The sequence below is a fragment of the Argiope bruennichi genome, chromosome 2, assembly GCF_947563725.1.
Source record: "Argiope bruennichi chromosome 2, qqArgBrue1.1, whole genome shotgun sequence".
Taxonomy (NCBI): Eukaryota; Metazoa; Arthropoda; class Arachnida; order Araneae; family Araneidae; genus Argiope; species Argiope bruennichi.
In genome coordinates, this window is record NC_079152.1 from 95,802,791 (window position 1) to 95,827,018 (window position 24,228).

The 24,228-nt window shown below is 29.1% G+C and overlaps 1 protein-coding gene and 1 long non-coding RNA gene across 4 annotated transcripts in view; one reads left to right on the forward strand and one right to left on the reverse strand.

The window, feature by feature from the left end:
• Positions 1–6,022, forward strand: part of LOC129989627 (uncharacterized) — a 47,899-nt gene extending 41,877 nt beyond the window's left edge. Inside the window, exon 5 of one of the 3 annotated variants that reach the window (XR_008785819.1) lies at positions 5,396–6,022. This is a non-coding gene — a long non-coding RNA (uncharacterized LOC129989627). The remainder of the gene's footprint in view (positions 1–5,395) is intronic. The other 2 variants (XR_008785820.1, XR_008785821.1) reach the window with 2 other exon arrangements.
• Positions 6,023–7,963: 1,941 nt separating this feature from the next.
• The window catches only part of LOC129961935 (BMP and activin membrane-bound inhibitor homolog), an 85,224-nt gene continuing 68,959 nt past the window's right edge, over positions 7,964–24,228 (reverse strand). The window contains exons 2-3 of the mRNA XM_056075576.1: positions 16,713–17,033; positions 7,964–10,694 (exon numbers count right to left, since the gene is read on the reverse strand). Of these exons, the coding sequence (XP_055931551.1) occupies positions 10,225–10,694; positions 16,713–17,033 (791 nt within the window). The 3' untranslated portion in view covers positions 7,964–10,224. The remainder of the gene's footprint in view (positions 10,695–16,712; positions 17,034–24,228) is intronic.

The window sequence follows — 24,228 nt, forward strand, 5'->3', positions numbered from 1 at the left end:
CAGTTCGGTTTATATATTTAGCAGAATTATCTACAGTTATTCTAAAGGCAAAGCAATCCACTTGAGGTTTCCATAAAAGGCCCAGAGCTTTTACTTCGTTTGAGGAATCGAACAAGTAGTCAGTATTCACACAGTTATGACTCAAAAGTTGAGGGCTATTAGAGCACCATTTGTGCAGCTCCATCCCACAACAAGCGAGCATTTGAGTAAGTTGGATTTGTAATTCTTTCGTAATATCCAATGTGTTTCGTCCAGATAAACAATCATCCATGTAGAAGTCTAGCATGACAATAGGTGCTGTAACTGGGAATTTTTCACCTTCATCAATGACCAATTGTTTCAAGGTTCGTGTTGCTAAAAATAGCGCGCAACTTGTACTATGTGTCAAGGTTTTCAGCTTGTAAATTTTGATAGGATCATCGTCATTATTTTTCCATAAAATTCTTAAAAGATCTTGCTGTGATTCCTCAACTAAAATTTGTCTATACATTTTTTTTTGACATCCGCTATAAATGCAAAGCGATGGGTTGATTGACCACAATACATTCGATTTTCAGCTATTGGATTTTCAATTGCTCCACTAACCACATATCCAAATTCAGAATTCTGCAATATTATTATTTGTTCCGAAAGCTGTATTCCATTAGGTTTCAAAATTTCGAAAAAGACCTCCGCTCCCAATAAAATGTCAATTTTCCCAGGACTATTAAATGATGGATCAGCTAAATTAACATTCTTTGGCCAATTAATATGAGAAACATCTATATATTTCGGCGCGGTAAAATCCTCAGCTCTATGGTAAGATCTGTTATTTTTGGAACAACAAGAAATTCTAAAAACCTTGAAAAACTAAAATTATTGTATGAAACATTAGTCTTTATTTTCGACTTAACGAACATCTCTAACCCATTAATGCCAGAAACCGCAATGTTTGTTTTTTCTTTCTTTAAATCTAATAAATTTGCACAATGAGTGCTTGCATAATTAGAAACTGATCTGACATCTAAAACTGCTCTCAAACACAGTCTTTCTCCACTTTTAGATTCGATATAAACATTTGCTGTAGCTAACAAGACGGTTTTGCCTTTCGTTAAAAACCAGCTGTTATTGGAAAGCAATAATTCTTCTCCTTCTGCGCTGTTTATACTTTCAAGGCCACTGGGCCATGTGGCGAGAATCCAGAGATTTATTGATATTAGAGATTGGCGCCGACAATGAGTCATTCAACGAAACATTCTGCTTACAGAAGGCACCAGAACTATTTAATTCTTTAGAAATATGTAACAGACTATTATGCTTTTTCCCAAATTAATTGCATAAATACTTCGATGAACAACTACTTAAATGATGACCCGCCATTAAGCAATTAATGCATAAATTATGTTTTTTGGCTACATCATATCTTTCTTTAGGGAAGAGTTATTTAAACATATTACAAGAATATATTAGATGCGATAAATTGCACAAAATACATTTTTTATTTTCTTCATTAGAATTCAACATAAAACTTTTGTTTCGAATTTGAGTCGAGGGTTGTTTTGTTTTCAGTAAACTATTCCTATGAACGTTTTCCAAGACCTGACTTCTTTTTTCCATAAAAGTTAATAAATTATCCGATTGAGGTACTTCGGTATTTTTCAAAGAAAGCTCAAACTGTTTTTGACTTTCACGATCCAATTTTCTCAAAACAATATTTAAAATAATGATATCGGACAAATTGTTTCTTTCAAACTTTAAATTTTTCAAAGCTCTTAAATTTCAATTTATGTTATCAACAATTTTTCTTAAATCTTTAGGCGATTCATGTAACAGTTTTTCGATTTCTTAAACTGACTGAATATGGTTATCAACAATAATTCATTTGTTTTCATATCTTTCTTCCAATGCCTGGAATAAAGTCATAAATGTGTCATCTTCTGTTTCCAAAAGTTTTGCTTCATTTTTAAGCGAAGCTCGAAGATAATGTAAATTTTTCAGTATCTGACAAATTATTGTTGCATCCAATAACACCATTAAATTGATTTTTAAATGTTTCAAATTCTAAATAATTGCCTGAAAATGTGGGAACAGGCACTTCAGATATACGATAATTTATACAATTTGACATAGCAGCTTGTTTATTATCTTTAGTATTATTCATATCACTATTTATTCTACAATTTTTATTGAGGTGTTTAATTCTTACTTACCTCTAATTGTTCAATTCTGGAGTCGATATCCAACAGTTCATCTTCGAATTTATCCATTTCAGATTCATTCTTCACAGTGTCACAGTATTTTTGATGTAGTTCGCAAACGGATGATTTTAAATCTTCTATTCTATTTAATTTTGTTGTTAATTCAATTTCATCACTGAATTCTTCATCCGACTTATCCAAAGATAACAAATTTTCGAAACGAGTTAACTGAGCTTTGATGCTGTCTTTTTTTTAATATTTAGTTTTTTCATATTCATTAAATGAAAATTATTCATACACAATAGAATATTCCACGAAACTAATCCATGTAAACAAAAACGAAATTATTCAAAAACTCCAGCTCGACGAACCAAAATGTAGAATACTAAATGTAGATTACTAAATGGACTGTATGCATTACTTTTTCTATAAAGTTTCGACCAGTGCTGGTTCGTTTCTTAAATGATGAAACTAATTTGTGATCAACAATATGTAATTAACAGTTCAATACTATTCACGACTGTACGCTCACCATAGAACGCTACCACCAAACGAGACGAGCAAGAATCATAAAGAACAAAAATCAGAATCTATACAGAAGAATGGTTGCCACAATTGGCGCACTATCATCTGACATGGCGATATTAACAATATTTTTGCTTGATATTTAACATTCGGATATAATTTTTATTCAGAAAATAATGATTTAAAAATTTTTTTGACTTTTTATAATTGTTTTTGATGCATCAAAATAATATACAAACTTAATGGTAATGGAAAAAAAGGATCTTTCCAAAATCCTTTTTAATTAAATTTGTTAATTACATTTCTTTAAATTACTTGCTAGCATTCAGCTAGGAGATTGATATAAAATTAGCAAAGACGGTTGAAAGGATTCAGAACTAGTAAAGATATATTCAAAAATATAATGAAAAAAATTCCAAATATATTTTTTTAATTTCTTATCAAATGCTTAATTATATTTTGAAAAGAATTTGTGTTATTCAAAAATGCAAATCATTGCACTAAAATTTTTTAACAGTTGAAATTACATATTTCTCCAAAAAATGGACATTTGGCTTTTATTTATGATTTTATTTTGTAAATAATCATTAATAAATTCTAGTTCATTTGACCAACGCTAAAGTATATATCCAATTTCAAGGAATGCAGTCAATAATGCATTTAAAACATAAAATTTATGTGAGACAAAAGATGCTGACGACATTCAAAGCAAATCGTGATTAGATATTAAATGAAGAGCAAATTAAAACTTATTATTATCATATGGCAGCATGATGTAATTTTGGTAACAGGTTATAGAACTCAGTCGATATATTAAAGGATGGAATTATAAATTTCAAAGCATAACAATCATATTAAATATATAAGAAGAAGAGTTTTGCTATTTGATACATGTATATTCATTTATGTAGAAATTAGCTTTGAAAAAACGAATGAAAGATGATAATCAAGATATGTTTCTTGATAATCGAATGATCATGAAGAAATATTTCTTGATGGTCGTTTCATATTACCAAAAAAAAAACAAAATAGATATTACGAATTTCAATTCAGGTTAAAGGGGCATCGCTTAATTGGAAATGTTCTGTTATATTGTATTTTTAAAATCATCAAATGGTTGTCAGAAACATAGTGAACAAAATCATGATATTTTAGCGATATGTGATGCGCGAGGATAGAACCTGGGACCTTGTGGTTCGCAGTCCAGTAACTAAACCATTATATCAAAACAATTGTTCGGGTAGAAGAGCTGTTAACTGGCTTATATGCTATTCACCACAGACTCTTCCCTCCAGTGAGTCGGAGGTGAGAGAAACGATATGGCTGTTGAGTGGTGATGTATTATTAGCTGTTGTCTAATGGGCTTGTACCCAGTTGAGTAGCGAGTGTGTGAGTGGTTGCTGCGTCAAGTGAGTCTGACGACTTTAGTTGCGGGTAGATGGCGCCACAACAGCTGTACGAAGGTTGAAGGTTCATTGTCCGAGATCACCCATTTAGTGGTATGAGATGTGCGAAGGGTAGAACTTGGGACCTTGTGGTTCGCAGTCCAGTAACTAAACCATTATATCAAAACAATTGTTCGGGTAAAAGAGCTGTTAACTGGCTTATATGCTATTCACCACAATATCAGTAAGCATGCATAAAATTTCTTGTTGTAATAAAATAGCCTAAATTTTGTCCAACAGCTTAAAATAAATGAAACTAATTATCTTTTTTATATTCATTATTACCTTGCTCATTTTTTACCTGTTAATTTATTTGTATAATTTACATGCTCAGTTTAAGTGTGGGCCCACAGTTTTATTTTTCAGCTTTTTTTTTCTCTTCATATCATGCATATTTCCCGAAAAAACGCAAACATCAATGCAAACAGAAGGAAACACGGAAAAGCTTTCCGTAAGAACAATTAATTTTGATAATTATGTGCTTCAATTTCAGCAAATGCGAACAAAAAATATGTATATTTGATTCTTATATTCTCTTTTATTTTCTCCAGTAATAAATTCAATTCATTCTGAAGACACTTGTCCTCCAACTCCGCCTCTACCAACTACTACACGCAAACAGGAGAAAAGATACTCCCATATTATTATTCCAACAAAATATAAATAAATATATATCTTCTTTTCAATCTTAGTTTTTAAAATTATCGATTTCGTAGTTATCTGTTGGTTTTAAAATTTACATTTATTGTATGACGTTATGTACTCGGTTAATTCCTTTTAATCTTTGCCGTAAATTTATTCAAGTATTTCACATGTACAGTACTTGTTTTCAATGATTTTAGACATTTCTATTTATGTACTTAAGGGAAATTTATTTTAATATTTTTAAAATTTTATATATTTTATGATACCATGATCCTGTTGATCTAACATATGTTTGGCGCAGCATAGCCAAACATGGCTCTTGCGCCAGTAAAATCAACTAACCAACCACCCAGTGATAAATTCACTTGAGACAAACATTCTTGTTCCATCAGTTATAGCTGTGGTATGAATTGTGATGAGTCTTTTTTAGCTGATATATAAGATTTCGAAATAGTATAATACGCCTGAGGTAAAAATTTTGTTAATAATCAATCGATAATAGAAATTATGAATGAATGTTTCATGTAAATATGGAAATATCATTGATTTAAAAATATATAGTTATTTTCATATATCTGTTATATGATCTGTTGAATTTTGTAGTTTTGGCTGCAGAGGGAATCATCCAGCCGGACGTCTCATTCTACACGCAGGTACAGCCTTGCAATGGGGTTGTTGCCAAATCGCCGAAAATCAGCGATCTTCGGCCGGAAACTCCGAGATTGCCAACCCCCTGCAAGCCTTTGGAACCTGCTTACCAACCGACACAACTTCTCACCATTACCACTGTCAGACTTCCCTACTTGACGTCTGACCTGGCCTTGCCTCCGGGTTATGTGTCTTTAAGAGATGTTAAATAACTCTGTTTTGAAAAGAAAATTGTACAGTAAAATTTAGAGGATAGTTGTTTTTATCATGAAAACTTCCATTGTGTTAAAAAATCTGTTACCTTAATTATCATCGTTATAGATTTTCATACGTTAGTCAATAATATAGTAGTTGTAACATGAAATTGTTCCAATGGCTCTTCCGAATAAATGAAGTATGAGATGATTTTATATTGGTTTATTGTACAAATGGACACGGAATGATTTTCAATGAATTCTAGCTCATTGTATAAAAACCAGAAAGTGAATTTAGACATTCGGCTTTCCTCTTCATTTTTCCATTTTGCTGAATAAATAACATACTGTTTCCTTAAAATTTCTGTTACCTTAATTATCATTGTTACGGTTTTTGATACGTTAGTCAATAATATAGTAGTTGTAACGTGAAACTGTTCCAATGGCTCTTCTGAATAAATGAAGTATGGGACGAATTTATATTCTGATTTATTGTATAAATGGCCACAGAAAGATTTTCAACGCATTCCAGTTCATTATATAAAAACTAACAAATGAATTTAGACAATCGGTTTACATCTTTGTTTTTCCATTTTACTGAATAAACAAACATAGTGAATTTCTCATTATACGTATTCACTACACAAAAACAAACGAAGATACCTAAATTTCTGGTTTACTATATCAACTTATATTTATAGCATATTAGCATTCATAGTTTAAAGACTGCAAAATTTGTTTATATTTTTTTAATCCTTTCACCATTTTGAAATAAAAAATATATAATGTATTCCTGGAAAATCATAATTTCCAAAGATTTGATAAAATAATTATATAATAAATAATTATATATAATTAAAAAAATAATATATAATTAAAAAAATAGTTATATAAATAAATATAAAATTATATTATTCTATATATAACTAAGAAAATATTTTTTTTTTCTGAATTTCACTTATGATACCATACATTATCATTGTAATTGCCATTTATTTTCCTCTAGAAGATTTTGAATAGTAATTATGACATTTGAAGACCATCAGTAACGATTTTGTGACTCTGTCTGTTTCTTTGTACTTGAGCAAATGTTTCAAAACATGAAAACTCAAGAATCAGCAAGTTAGACAGACACATTAAAAGAATGTTCCCTATGGACCATCTTCTCTGCATTGAGCACCAAAGTTTTGCTTTGTCTAAAAACATCTGGATGACTTTAATCGTGATATAAAACTTTAAACATTGAAATGAGGATCGAATTAGCAGTTGAATAATTTTATTCATTCAATAAATATCTATATAATACATAATTTGTAACAATCTTTAAATACTACATAACGCGATACTATAACAAGCTATTTATAAAGAAAAAGATAAAACACAGGGAATCAACATTAAACATGTAACACATACGAAATCTAAACAAAATGAATAAAGACAGTTTGATACATGAGGGAAAAAAATGCATACAGATGACAAATATTTGTTCGGATAAGTTTTTCACTCGATTTATGATGAAAAGGTACGAAATGTTTCCTTTTTAATAAAGATTTATCACTAAATAAATAACTGAGTAAAGAATTTAAAAATATGAACACATTCATTTAATAGAAAACTATCATAAAAGTTCAATAAAATAAGGTAAAGAAAATTAATTTGAATAATATATGTAATTAATTATTTGTTTCTAGCAATTGGGCCTTTGAACATTTGAGAAGCTCTATAAAAATAGAAAAGCATTCGAAAAAATTCTGTTAAAATGTCTCGATTAGAAAGGCTTAAAATTCGCTTAGAAATGCTTGGTTTAATAAAATAAGAGCATCCTATTTAAATTTATCTATGCATTCTAAGAGGTTTTTGTTTTAATTTTATTATATATATATATATATATATATATATATATATATATATATATATATATATATATTTGCATTTGAAGAGTGCAATAAATAAAGTTCGCTTTAAGATATTAATTCCCTTACAGCTCTTCATTTTTTAATATACGTTATTAATAGAATAAATATAATTGAAATCTAAAGAAAGTTAAGCCTAGAAAATTAAATACTTGTTTTTCTAAATAGCAGAAATCTAAATATTAATATATTCTACTGATTTAGCAAATACTTTATACATCATTCTGTAAATATTTAAATCGTCAGGTACTCTTAATTCTTTGTTTACTTTAAAAATTCATTTCATTTAAACCTTTTTTAAATTACTTTTTTCGCAAAAAAGGAAACCTTTTTTTAAAAAAAAAAAAACCACCACGATCTTTTTTTTAAATTTATGCTAGTTAGAGATAATTGAGAACACGGTTAATCAACGTAAAATAAACAAACTTTTTTTTACAGTTACAAAATTTTAATTTCTGTAAAAAAAAATTCTTTGCTTGATTAACATTTTCAGTAAGGTTAAATTTTGTTAATAAAAGAAATTAATTAATCGAACAGGTTAAAAAAAGAGCAAAATATACGTGTGAATTCTTTGAAGAGGAATAAAGTTCACATTAATACAAAATCGAAAATGTGCGAAATATTTCACCCAATATGAACGGTATACAAATGAGGGCCAAATGAGTACAGTATAAACTGTATACATTGTATACAAATACATTTTTAATCTTCTTTGATTAAAAATATATTTTGAGCATCAAATAACTGATTTTGATATCAAACGTTTTTCTAGTTTTCTAATTCAACTCATATAATAAAATAGTATGTGATAATTTTAATTAAAACTCAAAATAAACAAATATTTTTAAATTATATTTCTTCAGATTTTAATAGCACGCAAGTACTGTTTTTTAATACACAAATCTGCTGTAATACGAAATTTATGGGTATATGCTAATGCTAAACTTTTATTATGCAGAGCTAATTAAAATGGTTGCTTATAAAAATGAAAAAAAGATTCCAATAATAAAAAAATGTTTGTTCAAAAAGTTCATAACAATACTTTTTTTATATATATAAATTAGAATTTGTTATGTTCGAGTGAGTAACTAAGGTTATGAGCTAGAAGGTATATACAATTGTATGTTTGTCTTCACAATCCTACTTTGAAGCTCCAAATTATATAATTCACATAATATTTGAAGAAATGTTAACAATAAAAACGTATTAAAATTTTCAAAATCATATTTGAATGAAATCACTGTCAGAAGCTTAGTTTAAGCTTTCTTCTTTAATACTTTTATTCAGTTAAAGGACATTTCATATAAATTTCAAACTATATAAAACTTCATAAGTATCTGTTTTAATTCTATAACATTTAAAAAAAAATAATATCGATTAATTGAGCAGTACCATATATAACCCAACGTATAATAGAATAAAATGGTCAAATTATCTTCAGATATGGATTTATGCTTGAATAAAGGATATTATTTTGTGCATATGTTGGGAATTATTAACCACAAATCATATTTTAAATAAGAAGGATTCACATTGCTTCACTTAAAATTGTATCAATTTATTTCTGGATTGTTTGGTTAAATACACAATATTAATTTAAAGAACAATTAATAATTTGGCTAAAACAAAATCATTATTTATATTTATTAGCTAAAACAAAATCATTATTTATATTTATTAGCTAAAACAAAATCATTACTTGCTTCAATGTTTTTTTAATCTATAATTAATGAATTTGCCAGAGATTTCAAACGACTTACGGCTTTCTTTACAGGAATGACAATGGAATTATTTTAAATAGGAAGAATAAATTGAAATCGGTATTTTATGTAGTCATGCGCACAAGGACAATGACTAAATTTCATTCGAGTATTCTGGAAGGAAAATGGGTTAGAGTCAGTTTCTAGGACAATAAATAGTAAGAGATTTTATGTCTTTGCTGATTTTTGTTAGAACTAGAATAAATTGTAATAAAATTTATGTGAAATATTAATTTATGTTCTGCTATTAAATGTTAAATATGTTGGGCTTTTTACTATGCTTCCTTAGAAAAACTTTCCGCCTTTCTTATAATTCTAGTTAATATACATTTGACTAATTCTTCTCAGCAATAAGCAAAATTAGAAGCATAGAACAAATGAATTCTGAACTAAACACAAATGACAAACATGAAAGAAACATCACTATATTTTTTTCTTGACGTTTGGCCAATGTTACGCCTTTCTTTCAATGTACCTTTGCTGAAAAGAACAAAAGACTTTTCCAGATAAGATAAAATGCCAGTTTATGAAAGTTACTCAACACGAACAATGATACAGCTCATTTGGTGAGAGATGTGCTCAACACATTTGAGCAACAACTCTTAGGAACACAAAATGTGGACAGTTGGCATTGCTCAGAAATTCTATGTACAACATTCAGCTACAACTGTTAGTCATATATCATCTTCAGAAGCAAAATAAAATTTTATAAATTTACAATTACCACGACATGTTATGATAACATGCCAATCATCGACTGAAAATGCATCATGCCACTTTCAACTGCTGCGTCTATTCGGTTGCTCGGGCTTTTGAACTGGAAAGAAAAAGCTCTGTAATTCAGTACGAAGCAAATGTCTTAAGCAGCTGAAACTTTCAAATGAAACAGAGGATTACCAATCTCCTGTTTCGATACTTCACAAATCGAAAACAAAATACTTGTCTCTTGAACCATCTGTGCAATTTGTATCAGTAGATAGAGCTATGGAAACGTTTTTATATAAGTTATTGGGTTGCCCAATGCTTCCAACAGAAGCATAGGTTTTGTGCAGCTGTGGATGACGGTAGCTGCTGTCACTCCCCAAAACAGCGCAGCTGAATGATTTTGGCAAGAAAAACAGACTGCGACTGAGGGATTTTTCACCAGTGTAGACGACATGTGTATTCAGTCTGTGTCGTCGACGAAACTCCGTCCATTCTCTGTGACGTTTATAATCAGCTTTCAGCATTTTGGCAGCCATGATGATTAACATGATGAGAATGCATCCACCTGCAATGGGCACAGCTATGACGGCAGCTTTGAACCACATCTTCTGGTGAACAGATGTTTCATTGTTTTTGTTATTACCACCATGTCTGTAGAAGTAATCATCATTTGACAGGTAACCTTAAAAAGAAGAGAAGTCAAGGATTAGATTCTAAAATCTTAACATGCTAAAAAGAATATGCAGTTCAAAAATTCACAAATAATACAACTTAACATTTTAGAATAGTTCTAATTTTAGAGTACAAACTCTTGGGTCAAATAGAGAACGCAAAAAACTTCTTAAATCATATAATAATGTATAAACAGAAAATCCATTTGGTTTAAGTAAAGGTTACACTATTAAATATAAAATACAGGAAAGACAAGCCAGTAATGGCCGAAAGATAATTTATTTGATAATACTTTACACTTGGACAGTACATGCACATGTTCGCCTTATGAAAGCCGATTGGAATTTTTACCATCGTTTCAGAATGGTGGACTATCGAGTCTCCTCAGAGATATCCAGCATATTACAGACATTTGCAGCGGCGATGGCGATTCATACGACAAGGTCGGCATGACTAATCAGATCGGTACTGGTTAACTGTTTCATGCTCTTATTTTAAAAACTAGCGGTAATATAATAATAATGTTTTCAAAAATAGCACAAGAACCTGTTAGAGTCATATAACAATGTACGAACAGAAAAACCACTTGGATTAAGTAAAAGATGCACATATTAGGGTAAAAAATGCAGAGAAGATAAGGCTTAAAGGCCGAAAAATAATTTATTTGGTAATACTTTATACTTGGACAATGCATGCACATATCCAGCCTTATAAAAGTTGCTTGGATTTTTTTTTATATTCGCGAATTTTTTGTCAACACTTCAGAATGGCGGATTATCGTGTCTCTTCGGAGATATCCAGTATAGCAGATATAGATGGTGTAATGGCGATGACGATTGCTGAGATAAGGCAGGTGTGGATAATCAGCTCAATACTGGTTAACTAACTGTTCCTTATTATACTTTCAAAAGCTAGCTCAAAAATCTATCCAAGTGTCGATGAAAAGCAGTCTCAAGTTCATCAAAATAATGTTTCATTCATGATTTTATGTTTCCTACTTCTCTGAACACTTTATTTGTTGAATTTAGAGACTTTTTGCAAGCAACAAATTTGATTAAATGCTGTTAAAATAGTTGCCAATGGTTAGTTTAACAGAAATAGAATAAAATATATAGATACTATTTATTTATTTGTAGGTTAATAGTCTTAGATACATCAACCATTATACATGAATATATGTTTCAATCGGTAATTTTCTATATAAATTTCCTTTTTGTTTATATACCCTACACAAATTCAACATCGGCGCATTTTTTTTAATGTATTGAGTACAAACCTTTTTACGTAAATTGTTCTTAAGTATCAAATAACTTTTCTAAATAATTAGATAAAATTCTTAGCAATTAAAATCGTTAAGTAAAAAATATATATAATACGTCATATATGGATAAAGTTTTATTTAACATGTAAATCTCTATATTTAAATTCCATCGTCTTTACAGTATCGAAGGATTTTTTTTATTGCCGCATTTTTCAAAGAATTTATCTTTATTTACAAAGGAATTTTAAATTCCATCTTGTTTACGATATTCGATTTTTTTTTTATTTCTGGAGCTTTCCAATAATTAATCCAAAGACATTAAAAAAAATAATATTTGTAAACGTAATGCTCTTCCATAAATTGCCATCGCATATTTTAAAGATATATCTTTGAAAGAATTACTTTTCCCTCAAAATTTACATTCTTTTAATTGTTTTTGTATACCTGTTTAATTGTTCCATTTTAGAAAATATTGCAGCCTTGAATAAACAAACCAGGTCGATAAATTCTTCTAATGTGAAGATATTTCAGTACATTCTATTTCTTTCTGAAACTTAATTTTTTCTCATCATGGCATCATTAAAAATTCTTCTATTCTTTAATAAGGAAAAAAGGGAAATTCCAAAGCATCTGGGATCTAATGGAAGGATCGCTGTTATGAAAGCAGGAGACGGTGAGCTAAAATTGGAGTTCTAAGAATCATTATAGTACACAGAGTAACTCTTCTGTGGGAAGTACGTTATTTAGGAGGTACATCCTATTATTAAAGGGAAATAATTCGGTCTTACTGCATTATTATTTTCATCAAGAAAACGAGAAACAAGCCGCAGGGCCCATAATTATGGTTTCCGATCTATGTACTCGTGTCGATTCCCGTGCCGCTTTAAAATACTTCCCTCAGAAAAGAAAATACTATTAACTTAGTTTCAAAGTATCAAAAAATTCATAAATTTGTAAGAAAACACATTAATTTAAAGTAAGCAGCAATCGTAAGAAATAATATTAATTAATGTAAATCATTTAGAAATATTGGATGAAATTTATTTTAAATAATACTGAGGCCAATAAATTACTTCCAACAGAAAATCTAATTTTATCTTCTCAAATAAGAGTAAATATTGTAACTGCCAGAAAATTCGATAGCGAGATTTTTAAAAAAATTCCGTATTTTTAATCTTTTTGTCAATTGGGAAATATTATTTATGAAATTATGTCTGTCTTTCTATCTGTGATACATTTCAAAATCAGAACGAAATAGAAAAATGAAATTCAACCTGAGATTTTAAAAACAAAATTAAAAATCTCGCCGAAATCGTTCAGTTTGAAGGATAATTCAAAATCGTTTAGTATTACAGCCATAATTTTTAATGTGATTTTAGTTTGCTTTTAATCTATCCTTACCTTTGCATTTTGAATTTTGAATTATTCCGTGTAAATATATCAAATTTGATCCTTTAAAATAGGGGGCAAAGTTTCTCATCAGTTTAAAAAAGAATAAGAAATTATTTTAATGATTAATAACATGACCACAATGAAAAGAAATCATACATTGAATATGATTATACATTGAAATGGATCACATTGAAAAGCAACCAGTATACGAAAATCATGGCAATTTTGGAAAACAAATAGTTAAATTATGACTCTAACGAGTTGGAGAATATTGTATACATATTACATAATATCACACGAGTAAAATTTGATGAATTAGGAGAAAAACGGGAATTAAAATTTACGTATTATGATTGTTTTTCTCTCTTTCTTAACACACGATTGAATGTGAATCAATAATAAGATAGAGAAAAAAATGCACCAAATTCAATACTAATGAATATATTACAAGCTTTTTCTTCCTCTGAGACCTGCTCTCCGTTTCACACTTTTTTTCCTCAAAACAAATGTACTCATCTGGTTGACGTCCAGTCGCTGGCTCGTCAAAACCCGCTATGTTATTATTATTATTTATGTTTCGGTTGTGATTTTACAACATTTTAAGTACATTTAGTGCCCTTTAAATTTCTCAACTCCTTTACTTTTTTCTAGAGAAAATAAAAAGAAATATAGAAACTTTTCTTTTTTTTTTTAAATAAAAGCGATGAATTTTTTTAATTAGTTGATATCGTTAACATATAACCTTCCCTCAGTTCCAATTAATTCTATTCAATTTAATGCATGAAAAACGTTTTTAATGTCGCAGATATTTGATAGGTTCCAATTAATTCTATTCAATTTAATGCATGAAAAACGTTTTTAATGTCTCAGATATTTGATAGCATGTCGTCTGCAACGCATTTCGATCACTTCGATCTTTCTGTTGTATGATTTAATTATTAGTAAATTTAATGAACATTGATTTAATTGACATTCTAAAATAATTCACATGGCAGATAGGATGTACATAGACAACATAGTCAAATCCAAATTGAAATTCATGCAATTCATTTCACCCCCCCTCCTCCACAAATAAATATTGCAATAAATAGCCATTTTAATTTATATCTATTTTTTTTTTCCCTCATTAACCCAAAATATAGCAATACATGAAATAATCAAGATTATGATCTCGGAAAAAGAAAGATTTATACAGAATGTCCACTAAAATCTTTCAAACCTACATTAATTTGAAAATAGGACCGAATATTGCCAGCAAATTTGATGACGAATGAACCATATGCTACATGGTAAAGAACACCATTGCAGCGCCATCTTCCGGAAAGCAACAGAGTTAGTATTAGTATCTCAAAAAAATTACATGACGCGGGAAAAAAATCAACTATAAAATTGCAAAACGTTTTGATTTATTGCGTAATGACACCTTGAGAGCAACATTTCTGAGAACAAAATGTAAAAAACTCTTAGTTGTTGAGTCGCAACTTTTCATATCTGTGACTTTTTTTTTAATGTTAAGAAAAGCAGGAAATATCCATGGATGAAAGAGTTTCTACTACAATTACATTTCAGTTTCAAGTGGGAGAAATGGGAGCCCCTTATATTTGTAGAAATTATTTTTAACATCTTTAACAAATAAAAAAATCACAGTGGCAAAATTCTACACCAAGTACATATATACCATAGAATATATGAATAAATGAAGTGTAACTGAATAAAATACAAAAGTAACTTCTTGTGTGTTTGGATAATGTAAAGTTAATAAATTAAAAAAAAAAAGAAGAAAAAACACTTTTTTTTTTTTTTTTTTTTTTTTAAGTTTATGAACATTTCAGTTTACTATCGATTTTATAGGCTTTCTTGCTAAAAAGAAATTTAATATAAAATATTCTTTAAAAAGTTTCCAAGTATCGTTTGATGGAAACTTCAAATTGCAAATCATTAATATAATATTATTTATGCTTCACTTGTAAAGGAATATTCGAGATATTATCTGATTTTTGTTATTTAGTTGCAACTAGAAACTTTAAATTAAGCTTGTTTCATTTATTTTAATTTCTAAACTTATCCAAAATTTTTGAGAATATCAAAACGCCTCGAACATAACTTTATTCCATTATTCATTTGCATTTAATCAAAATTAAATACGTAAATAAATGCATGGATTTCGAATTCTTATTTAGTCTTGTTTAATTGGAAATAATGGAAAACATTAAGAAAATTAAATGTCTCTTAGAGCAAAGTTACCATATTAAATGGATGAAATAGAACTTTTCATAAAGGAAAAAGTTAATAGAATGATCTATTTGCTGTGTGCACATATACTAAAGCAGTCCCGGATTTTTTTCTCGCATTTTCCTTGTATTCTCTTAACCGATTTGCTTAAAATTTTAAATATAAAGAATTCTTATATACAAAAACAGTTAAAGTACGGAAAATTAAGAACAGCAGTTTGAATACTTAAAAATTATATAAATATAAATATGTAGATGGCCCCTTATGCGAATGCTTTTTACATAGCTTTAAAGAAGTTATTCCAGATCAAATAGCACTTTTCCCTTAAATGGAATTGTTATAGATTAAGAGCTATAACAACTGAATGGATATATTTTTTTTGACAGACTTTAATAACTTAGCTTAGTAAGAGAATCTTTTGGATACTCTTGGAAGAGAGTCACTTTCCAGCAAGTATTCGACTTACATACTGTTTCTTTCTTTGTTTTTTTAACTATCTCATTGTTACTTCCTTGAGAGCAGTCCATGGAACTGCCATATGTTGTATTCGCGACCACATTTTCCCTAGTTTTGCATTCGTGCCTTTATTGCAAATTATCGAACAATTATTTTTGAATCATCGAATAAGAAGTGTCGAGATTAGTTCCCCTTCCTAACCTGAGATGGCAGAGCACTCCCGTTGTCTTGAAAGTTATGCAGAAAGATTTCTTGATTCTTAGGCAGTCAAGAAAAGCAGACGTTCACGTGGCGTGTGAGCGATTATTAGCTCGCGAGGAAAAACAGAGCAAATTTATTTTAACATTCACGCGGAAACCCAGCGAGTTTTTCGTGAAATTAATAGTTTATGGAGGAAATAATTTTCATCGTCTTTAAGAAATGTTTGTAACCATGATATGAAATTACTTATCGAAAATTATATAAAAATAAGGAGTGGATCGATGTGAATAAATGGATGACTAGTCAAGAAAACTGTTTCCTGATTTTTCTTGCGTAGAATCTTCTTTTTTTTTTAACAGGAGCACAGGGTATGTGCTCAGAACAGTGCAGAAATACTTCGTTAGGGAAATGTCCCCTATATTTGAAACAAAGTTAAAGCAAAATGATTTTAATAATAATAAAATCGTAATGCACAGAAATTCGTACCTGTCATGTAACTATGATTCAATCTATAGACTGGATCATGCGGATCAACAGAATTGCGGAAATAATTGCACATGTCCTCTTTGCAGCAAAAACGAGCAGGAAATTTTCCACTATCCAGAACTACATCGGGGAAATTCTGTGGGCACTCTGACGGTCTGATTTGCTTGGCCTCATTTGCAAGAAGCTCCAGACATGCATGTCGAGATTGCCATATGTCGCCGTTGAAGCCAAAGTGATCCGAGACACAGACCCCGACGGACGACTTGCACATGTACCCGGATGTCACACAAGCAGGAAGATTGCAATAACAACGGACATCAGCTGGAAGAAAATAAAAATACTGCGTTACAATTATGATTCACTGTCTATCAATCAAGAAATGGACATCTGATCGTCTGTCTAAGTGTTGACAGTTTTTTTTTTAAATGATTTCTATGCTTAAAATAAATGCAAAATGTTTTTAAATAGATTGCAGATTAAACAAAATTGATTTCTGGATTTTTATGATAACAAAGAGACGGCCGAAATCAACAGTTCTCATAAAAAACATATTCATATTATTTTTCCTATCGGACTGAAAATCCTTATAAAAGTAATTTGATTTCTATAGACAAATTAGGAATTGTTTATACATTATTGCAAAAATTCTTACTTTAATCAAATATAAGGGAACATCTTTTAAATGATATCGAAGGCGACGAGACGTTAAAAGAAATGAAATTTGCTTACTTGAAAGCGTACTTTTATTTATTTAACTTATTTGAAAATGATAAGTTTATTCATTAAAAAATTTTACATTATAAAACAGGGTTAAAAAGAACCAGTCAAGTCCTATGAATTAGAAACTATCAATTTACTTTAGACAAATACTACCCTATTTTTTTTTAATATTTTAAAGAAATTAATATGAATAAACATGGGTATTGTGAGAAATTCTGAGTTTAAACTCACAATTTTTCTTCTTTGATTTAATTTACTTGTGAGTTTAACTGATTAAAATTAATTATCTATTTAAAATTTATTTACTATATGTTCTTTCTATATATAAGTGTACAACTTTCCAACTCAGCAAATTATTTTAAAGGAATTGAAAAATGAAAAGAATTAGCGAAGCAAAAAAAGAATATCTAAGCAATGTAAAATTATAACTAGACATGATTTTATTTCTAATGAGTTTTTTCCCCCTAATACTGTGAAAACAAAATCCAAGTTAGTTCAATCATTTGGAAATAGATTAAGAGAATGTTAAAAGCTAAACAGTTAATTAGATTACATCATTTAATTCCCCAAGGGCAAGAGAAAACCCCAGAGTTACTCACGTTCATTATCTTTTCCATGAAACATGATCAATTTCATTATCTTTTCCATGAAACATGATCAATTTTATTCGATGTTTTTCCACTTAAACCTAAATTCTTCAGCATGTAAAGCTGATTGTCAAAATGTGCAAAGATTCCTTTATTTTAGTTGAAAACGATCTGCCATCACTATGAATTAGAATATTTAAATTTTATTTTGTAACAATTCTTTATGACGACCCTTTACAGCTCTCTTAAATCAACTTATTCTATTCTGCTATTAATTCTTTTCAGTCGAAACTAGAGATAAATTTTTTATTCATGTTGCACATTAATTTCTCTTTGAATGGTATATTTTTATGGAGTAATTTTAATAATTTAAACAATGCATTAACATAGTAAACTAATGCAGTATATGCTTTCAGAAGATATAATAAAAGTTTTTTTTTTTTATGTAATGAAATATCTGGTTTTGTTTTTGTCATAGTTAGCTTTTCTTTCAATGTTTCATATTTGAGCAAGAGAGAGAATAAATAATAACACTTTTTCAATGAAACAAAAAAAAAAAATTATAAACATTTTTTTTTTTTTTTTTTTTTTTACATCTAAAGTCTCAGAACAACTTTTAATAAAATATACTGTTTCTATCAGGAAGTCTAAAATGATATTAGTATAAGACGTATAATAATTAATATAACACTCAAAAAAGATTTGAAAGAGCGATAATTTTTATAAAATAGCAACTAATTATAATATTTTTAAGCAAATTATAAGACAGAATAATGGATTAACATTCAATTTATTTTTATTTTGAAGTCTATAGCAATTAATTTGGGTTTTTTTTTTTATCTGCACTCATATAGAAAATAAATAAATAGAATAGAATAAAATTTTAAAAACCGAATTTGAATAACATTTTTCCTATACATTATATCTAAAAATATTTTTATGAATGTAAACTTCCTTAGTTATTTCATATTTTTCATCAAATATAAATGTTTTATAAAGAGAGAGAGAGAGACTCAATAATTTCGAACTGAGCAGAATTTTCAATAAAATCCATGATTCTGTTTTCTGCAAATGTGAAAAACTAAGTAAAGTTTGGTAGTTTTCAAACCTTAAAAAAATATTTTCCCAAACCCATATTTAAAATTTTAACTAAAGATAATAACATCAGGGAACAATTACATTAAGTTGAAATTGAAGCATGAACTGTTTAATTATGCTTTAAAACAAATACAAAGACGCCATTTTCGAACAATTATAAATAAATGCATCAAATTTTAAAATAGAAGCAGTTTAATTTATAAATGAATAAACATGATTCAAAATTTTTCCTTTTTTACTTTGATATTGTCCAATATGTTTACATATGTAATTAAATTTAATGAGAAAATTTATATATTCTTAACACAAATAATTTACATTTTCCTCTAATTTTTAAATATTTATCTTGAAATGAAATAAAATTACAAATAAATCTGCTAATTCCAGTTTCATTCTCAGTTACACTTTTCCCCAAAAGATGGCAGCACGAAATTTCTCTCTTTAATCGTTTTGCTCTTGGGCTTCTCGCAGCCTGCCTCTAACGTCAGTCAGGCCGGCGTCCACCTCCGGCGCCTCATCCCTTTCTTCATCCGGAGCGGAGAGAGCACGTTGATGCTCTATTTATACATATCCTGGCATCTCGCCATAGGCTTTAACGTCGGATAATAATAACAGACGGCGACAGGCCGGAGGGCACTTAAAAGAAGAAGCCGTGATGTCCAATAGCTCTATTGTTTGGGAAATCAACCTACATATATATATTTTTTCCCCGCATCTGTCCTTCTTGCTTCCCCTACTACCACCCCTTGCGTTGTTGACGCGAGAAGGGGAATGTTTTAGCGACGTTGGGGGTGCCGTCAAGTCGCTAAGTTTCCTATTACTTAAGTAGGGGGGGGGGGGTAGGGAATCTACGCCATATGAATTCATGGACGTTGATGCCATAGAAACTGATATGACGTCCCTTTGAATTAGATAAAGGCCATTGTTGGAAATGATTTTAGTAGTGAAAAGTTGAGATTAATCGCTGTCAACAACACAAGGAGTTTTTTTTTCTTTTAATATTTTTTTTTCAGCTTTAAAGTTTTGTTAAAAATTCATGTTGGTAATTTGTCTTATCTCTAGCAATGAAATTTTTTGTTGTTGTTGTTAAATTTTGGTTCGGTTGATAAGAAGAGATGTGTATGTCATAACTAAAGTTGTTGTAAGAAGGGTTTTTCTTTTTCCCGATTAATTCAACTCTTTTTCTTCTTTTCTTTTTAATTATTTGACACATAAAAGTAGCGTATACTTTTATGAGTTATATTTTGCGTAATTTTTCTTATGGGTGGAGGTGGGGGATTACTTCATTGAGTTTACTTATGAAATGAATTATTTCATAAGTAATATCTGAATAAATATTTTATTTTGTAGGAGAAGGGGGAGAGTTAGACGATAATAAGAAAAATATTTAAAAAAAAAAACACTCAATGAATACAAAATCAACTATGAATATACTTTGAATAAATGTTTTGAATTTTGGTATTACTCTCAGCGTATTTAACTGGAACCTTTGATGATTTTAATGCTTGAAAGGAAGTCTAAATATATGGACGAAAATTTGAAATTTTGCTTTTAATATATGACTAAGTCATTTGACACTATATATATTTCAAGGATATTATAATCAGAAGTATTTTTTAATACTGATGCCAAAAAGCAATTCACGGTGATTTTCAAATGTTACTCGTTCTGAAAATATATAAAATTAAATCTTTTAATTCAAAAATATTCTCTTCTATGAATAAATTATAAATTAATACAGTTCTACGATTTGGCATGACTTAACAAAAAATTTGAAACTTCTAAATTTATTTTAATAATTTCATAAAATTTTGCAATATATTTATTTGAATCACAAAATTGAAATATTGAAACCTTTACTTTTCAATTCGTATGTACTTGCCCTAAAATTAAAAAATGATCAAGCAGTATGTTTTCGCATTTAGTGTGATAATATAAATCAAGTATAAACCGAATAAAAGATGTCTAAACTCATACAGGCAGGAAAAAAAAATCAATTCTTTTACTAAAAATATTATTTTGAAAACGCAAAATAAGAAAGAACAAGACAACGGTCGCAGAGAAATAGTAGATATTTCATAAATAAGATTGTTATAATTGTTTGATTATTTTTTTTATTTCCCATTATTAATGTATTTTCAGACGCTTTATACGAAACAGTTAAATGTAGCCGGTGATGACAAATGTTGATTATCGTCAACTGAATATGCCTTGCATCTTAATATAGGGTGTTCATTAATTATTGTCGGGGTTTCCGTACCTCATAACTTTCGAATAAAAAATATTACGCAAAAACCGATTACGTATTCGTAAATTACAACTCAAAGAATTTTATTAATGATATTAAAGTGTAAAGCTTGCACAATTTGCACTTTGTAGGCATTCAGCTGAAGGCGATTATTTATTCGTAAATTCTCTGAACAAATTTTGACTTTTGATAATCGTGCGGGTTCTCCGAACCCCATATTCTACAGTTATGTTTATTCACTTTTTCTGACACATGAAAAGTTGATTCGTCACTGAAGAACCATTTCCGAAGGTAATTTTCATCATCCTCAATTCGAGTCAAAACTTGTTCAGCGAATTTACGAATACATAATCGCCTTCAGCTGAATGCCTACAAAGTGCAAATTGTGCAAGCTTTACACTTTAATATCATTAATAAAATTCTTTGAGTTGTAATTTACGAATACGTAATCGGTTTTTGCGTAATATTTTTCATTCGAAAGTTATGAGGTACGGAAACCCCGCCAATAATTAATGAACACCCTGTAAATTTGCCTAGTATCTCTTAATTCTTACATTACAGCTACCAACTCGCCACAATCTGACATAATTATACAGTTTCTGATTAATATAAGAAAATTCAAATTTATAGCGAGATAAACATTATTACACATATTTCGAAATATCAAATTCTTCTCAGCCAATCCAAAACAATTCCGTTTTTAGACGGAAAAAAAAAAAAAATCGAGCACAACTTTTTATCGCCATTTCATGCTTTTAGAAAATTATAAGATTTAAATGAAAAGACTCGCAAATTTGTGACAATGCGAAATATTGATGAATTTTCACTATTCTATATTCAATTTCAAGGCAATATTTTAAAAAAAAATTCATATGTTATGTATACTTAATTACTTCTCCCAATTACTAAATGGAAATAAAATACTTGTGCATTCTTTTCGTTTAAATCTCTGATTTTTAAGAAAAATAAAAGAATTTCTTTAAACAAAATCTAACAAACATCCGTTACACAAATGTGCATATTGAAAAAAAAAAAAAAAAAAAAAAAAAAAAAAGATTGTGAAAATTAATGAAATAATAACCAAAATCTAGTGTTAAGAATTATTGGAATAGTACTGTAGGAATTATTTTTAATTTAAATTTAGAGTTTTAGCGTTTTTAAACCGAATTCAATTAAGTTTGATTTTATGCAAATTTATAAATAGAATGGTTGTTTTCCATTTTTTAGGTGAAAAAAAACAAGAATTAATGTAAGATTATGTATAATTACAGATACAGCCAAATGTAACGTAACCAAAACAAAAAGGAAGCTCCAAGCTTATTAATCTATCTTTTCTCATCTAACTTGTAGGAGAAAAATATCTCGATAGATCAATTACTTATGAATGTAACCTTGTCGAAAGTTATTACTTGGAATATTCTTCAGATAATATCCGAACTGAAACAGGTTCGCTCACAAGCATTAAATATCTCTTTCGTTTCCCCCACCCCTTTTCCTATTCCTTTTTTCATCTAATTTCTTTCATTATTAGATTTTTTAAAAAAAGACCATATTTTAGAGGGTATCCGCCGATAATTAAGAGATGAAATAAAAATGTCACAAGAAAGAAAAACTGATTTTTTTTTTCAGTTATGTGAAGTAAATTATTTTAATTTTTGACTTCTTCAAACACAGACAAGTATTGCTAAAGATAATTCATTGACTTTAACGCAATGATTAAACATGCATTTTTTAAGAAGTATTCCTTTTCACCAAATATTAAAATTTTTCTTCAGATAATATTTATTGATGAAAATTAAGAAATAAAGAATAAAATAAGCAAATTCCATTTTGTTAAAGTAAGTACAAAAAAGATCTTGTACTGATTTTGTTCATAAGTACATTTCCTTTCACCCAAAATTGATAAAATGATTTTTTTTTTCAAAATTAGCTTAATTTAAAACTTGAGAAAAAAGTAAGAAGGGAATGACATTAGTTTATCGCAACAATCGATATGATTCCGAAAAATTTACGCATCAGAATTTTCTTGGGGGGGGGGGAGGGAAGTGAAGAGGAGAAAGAGATACAAAAGAATTTCTTTCCTCTCCAACCTTCCCCAAAAAATTCAAAATGTGAAGTAACGAAATCGACTAATTCCACGAATGTTGTTTCAACCATTGCTAAGCATTCAGATCGCGATGACGCAAATCTTTCCGTGAAATTGCAGATAACCATCTAACCAAACCCCTTCTCAGTAAGAAAAATACTCTTCGCCACATTCCTCCTCCTTTTTTCTCTCTCTTCTTCTTTAAAAAAAATGATGCAGCACATCTCAAATTATTCCCTTTTTTCTGCATTATTATTCTTTTTCTGTCTCTCTCTCTCTCTCTCACTCATTCTCAGCATAGTGAATACATTGAGGAAAGACTTCTAGAACTTTTATTTGCCGTTTGAAAAATAAGATTGAAAGGGAAATAGTGAAGGGAAAAAATAAGAAAGGGAAAAAAGAAAGTACCATTTTTAACAATGTTAAATCAAGGTTTGCCCAAGAAAAAAAATCATAAGCCATGCAATTAGAGCTTTCATTCTACGTTTCCTTCAGAGCACCATCAAACAAGCCAAGCCCAGAGCAAAAATAATAACAGCAATAGCAATAACAGGACAAAATCTTGCAGACAACTATCTTATATACGATTGTATATTCACTGTGTACCGTTAGAGATATTGTTATTGGTAGGTCCCAAGGGAATTCTTCTGCTTTCATGATTGTTTTATCGGTTTCCGATAAAACTTTTTGCTTTCTTTTGGGTTATGTACAAGAAAAGAGAGGAAAAAAAAAACATGAAGTTCAGATTTATTTGAAAAATGGAAAGTACGTTTGGAC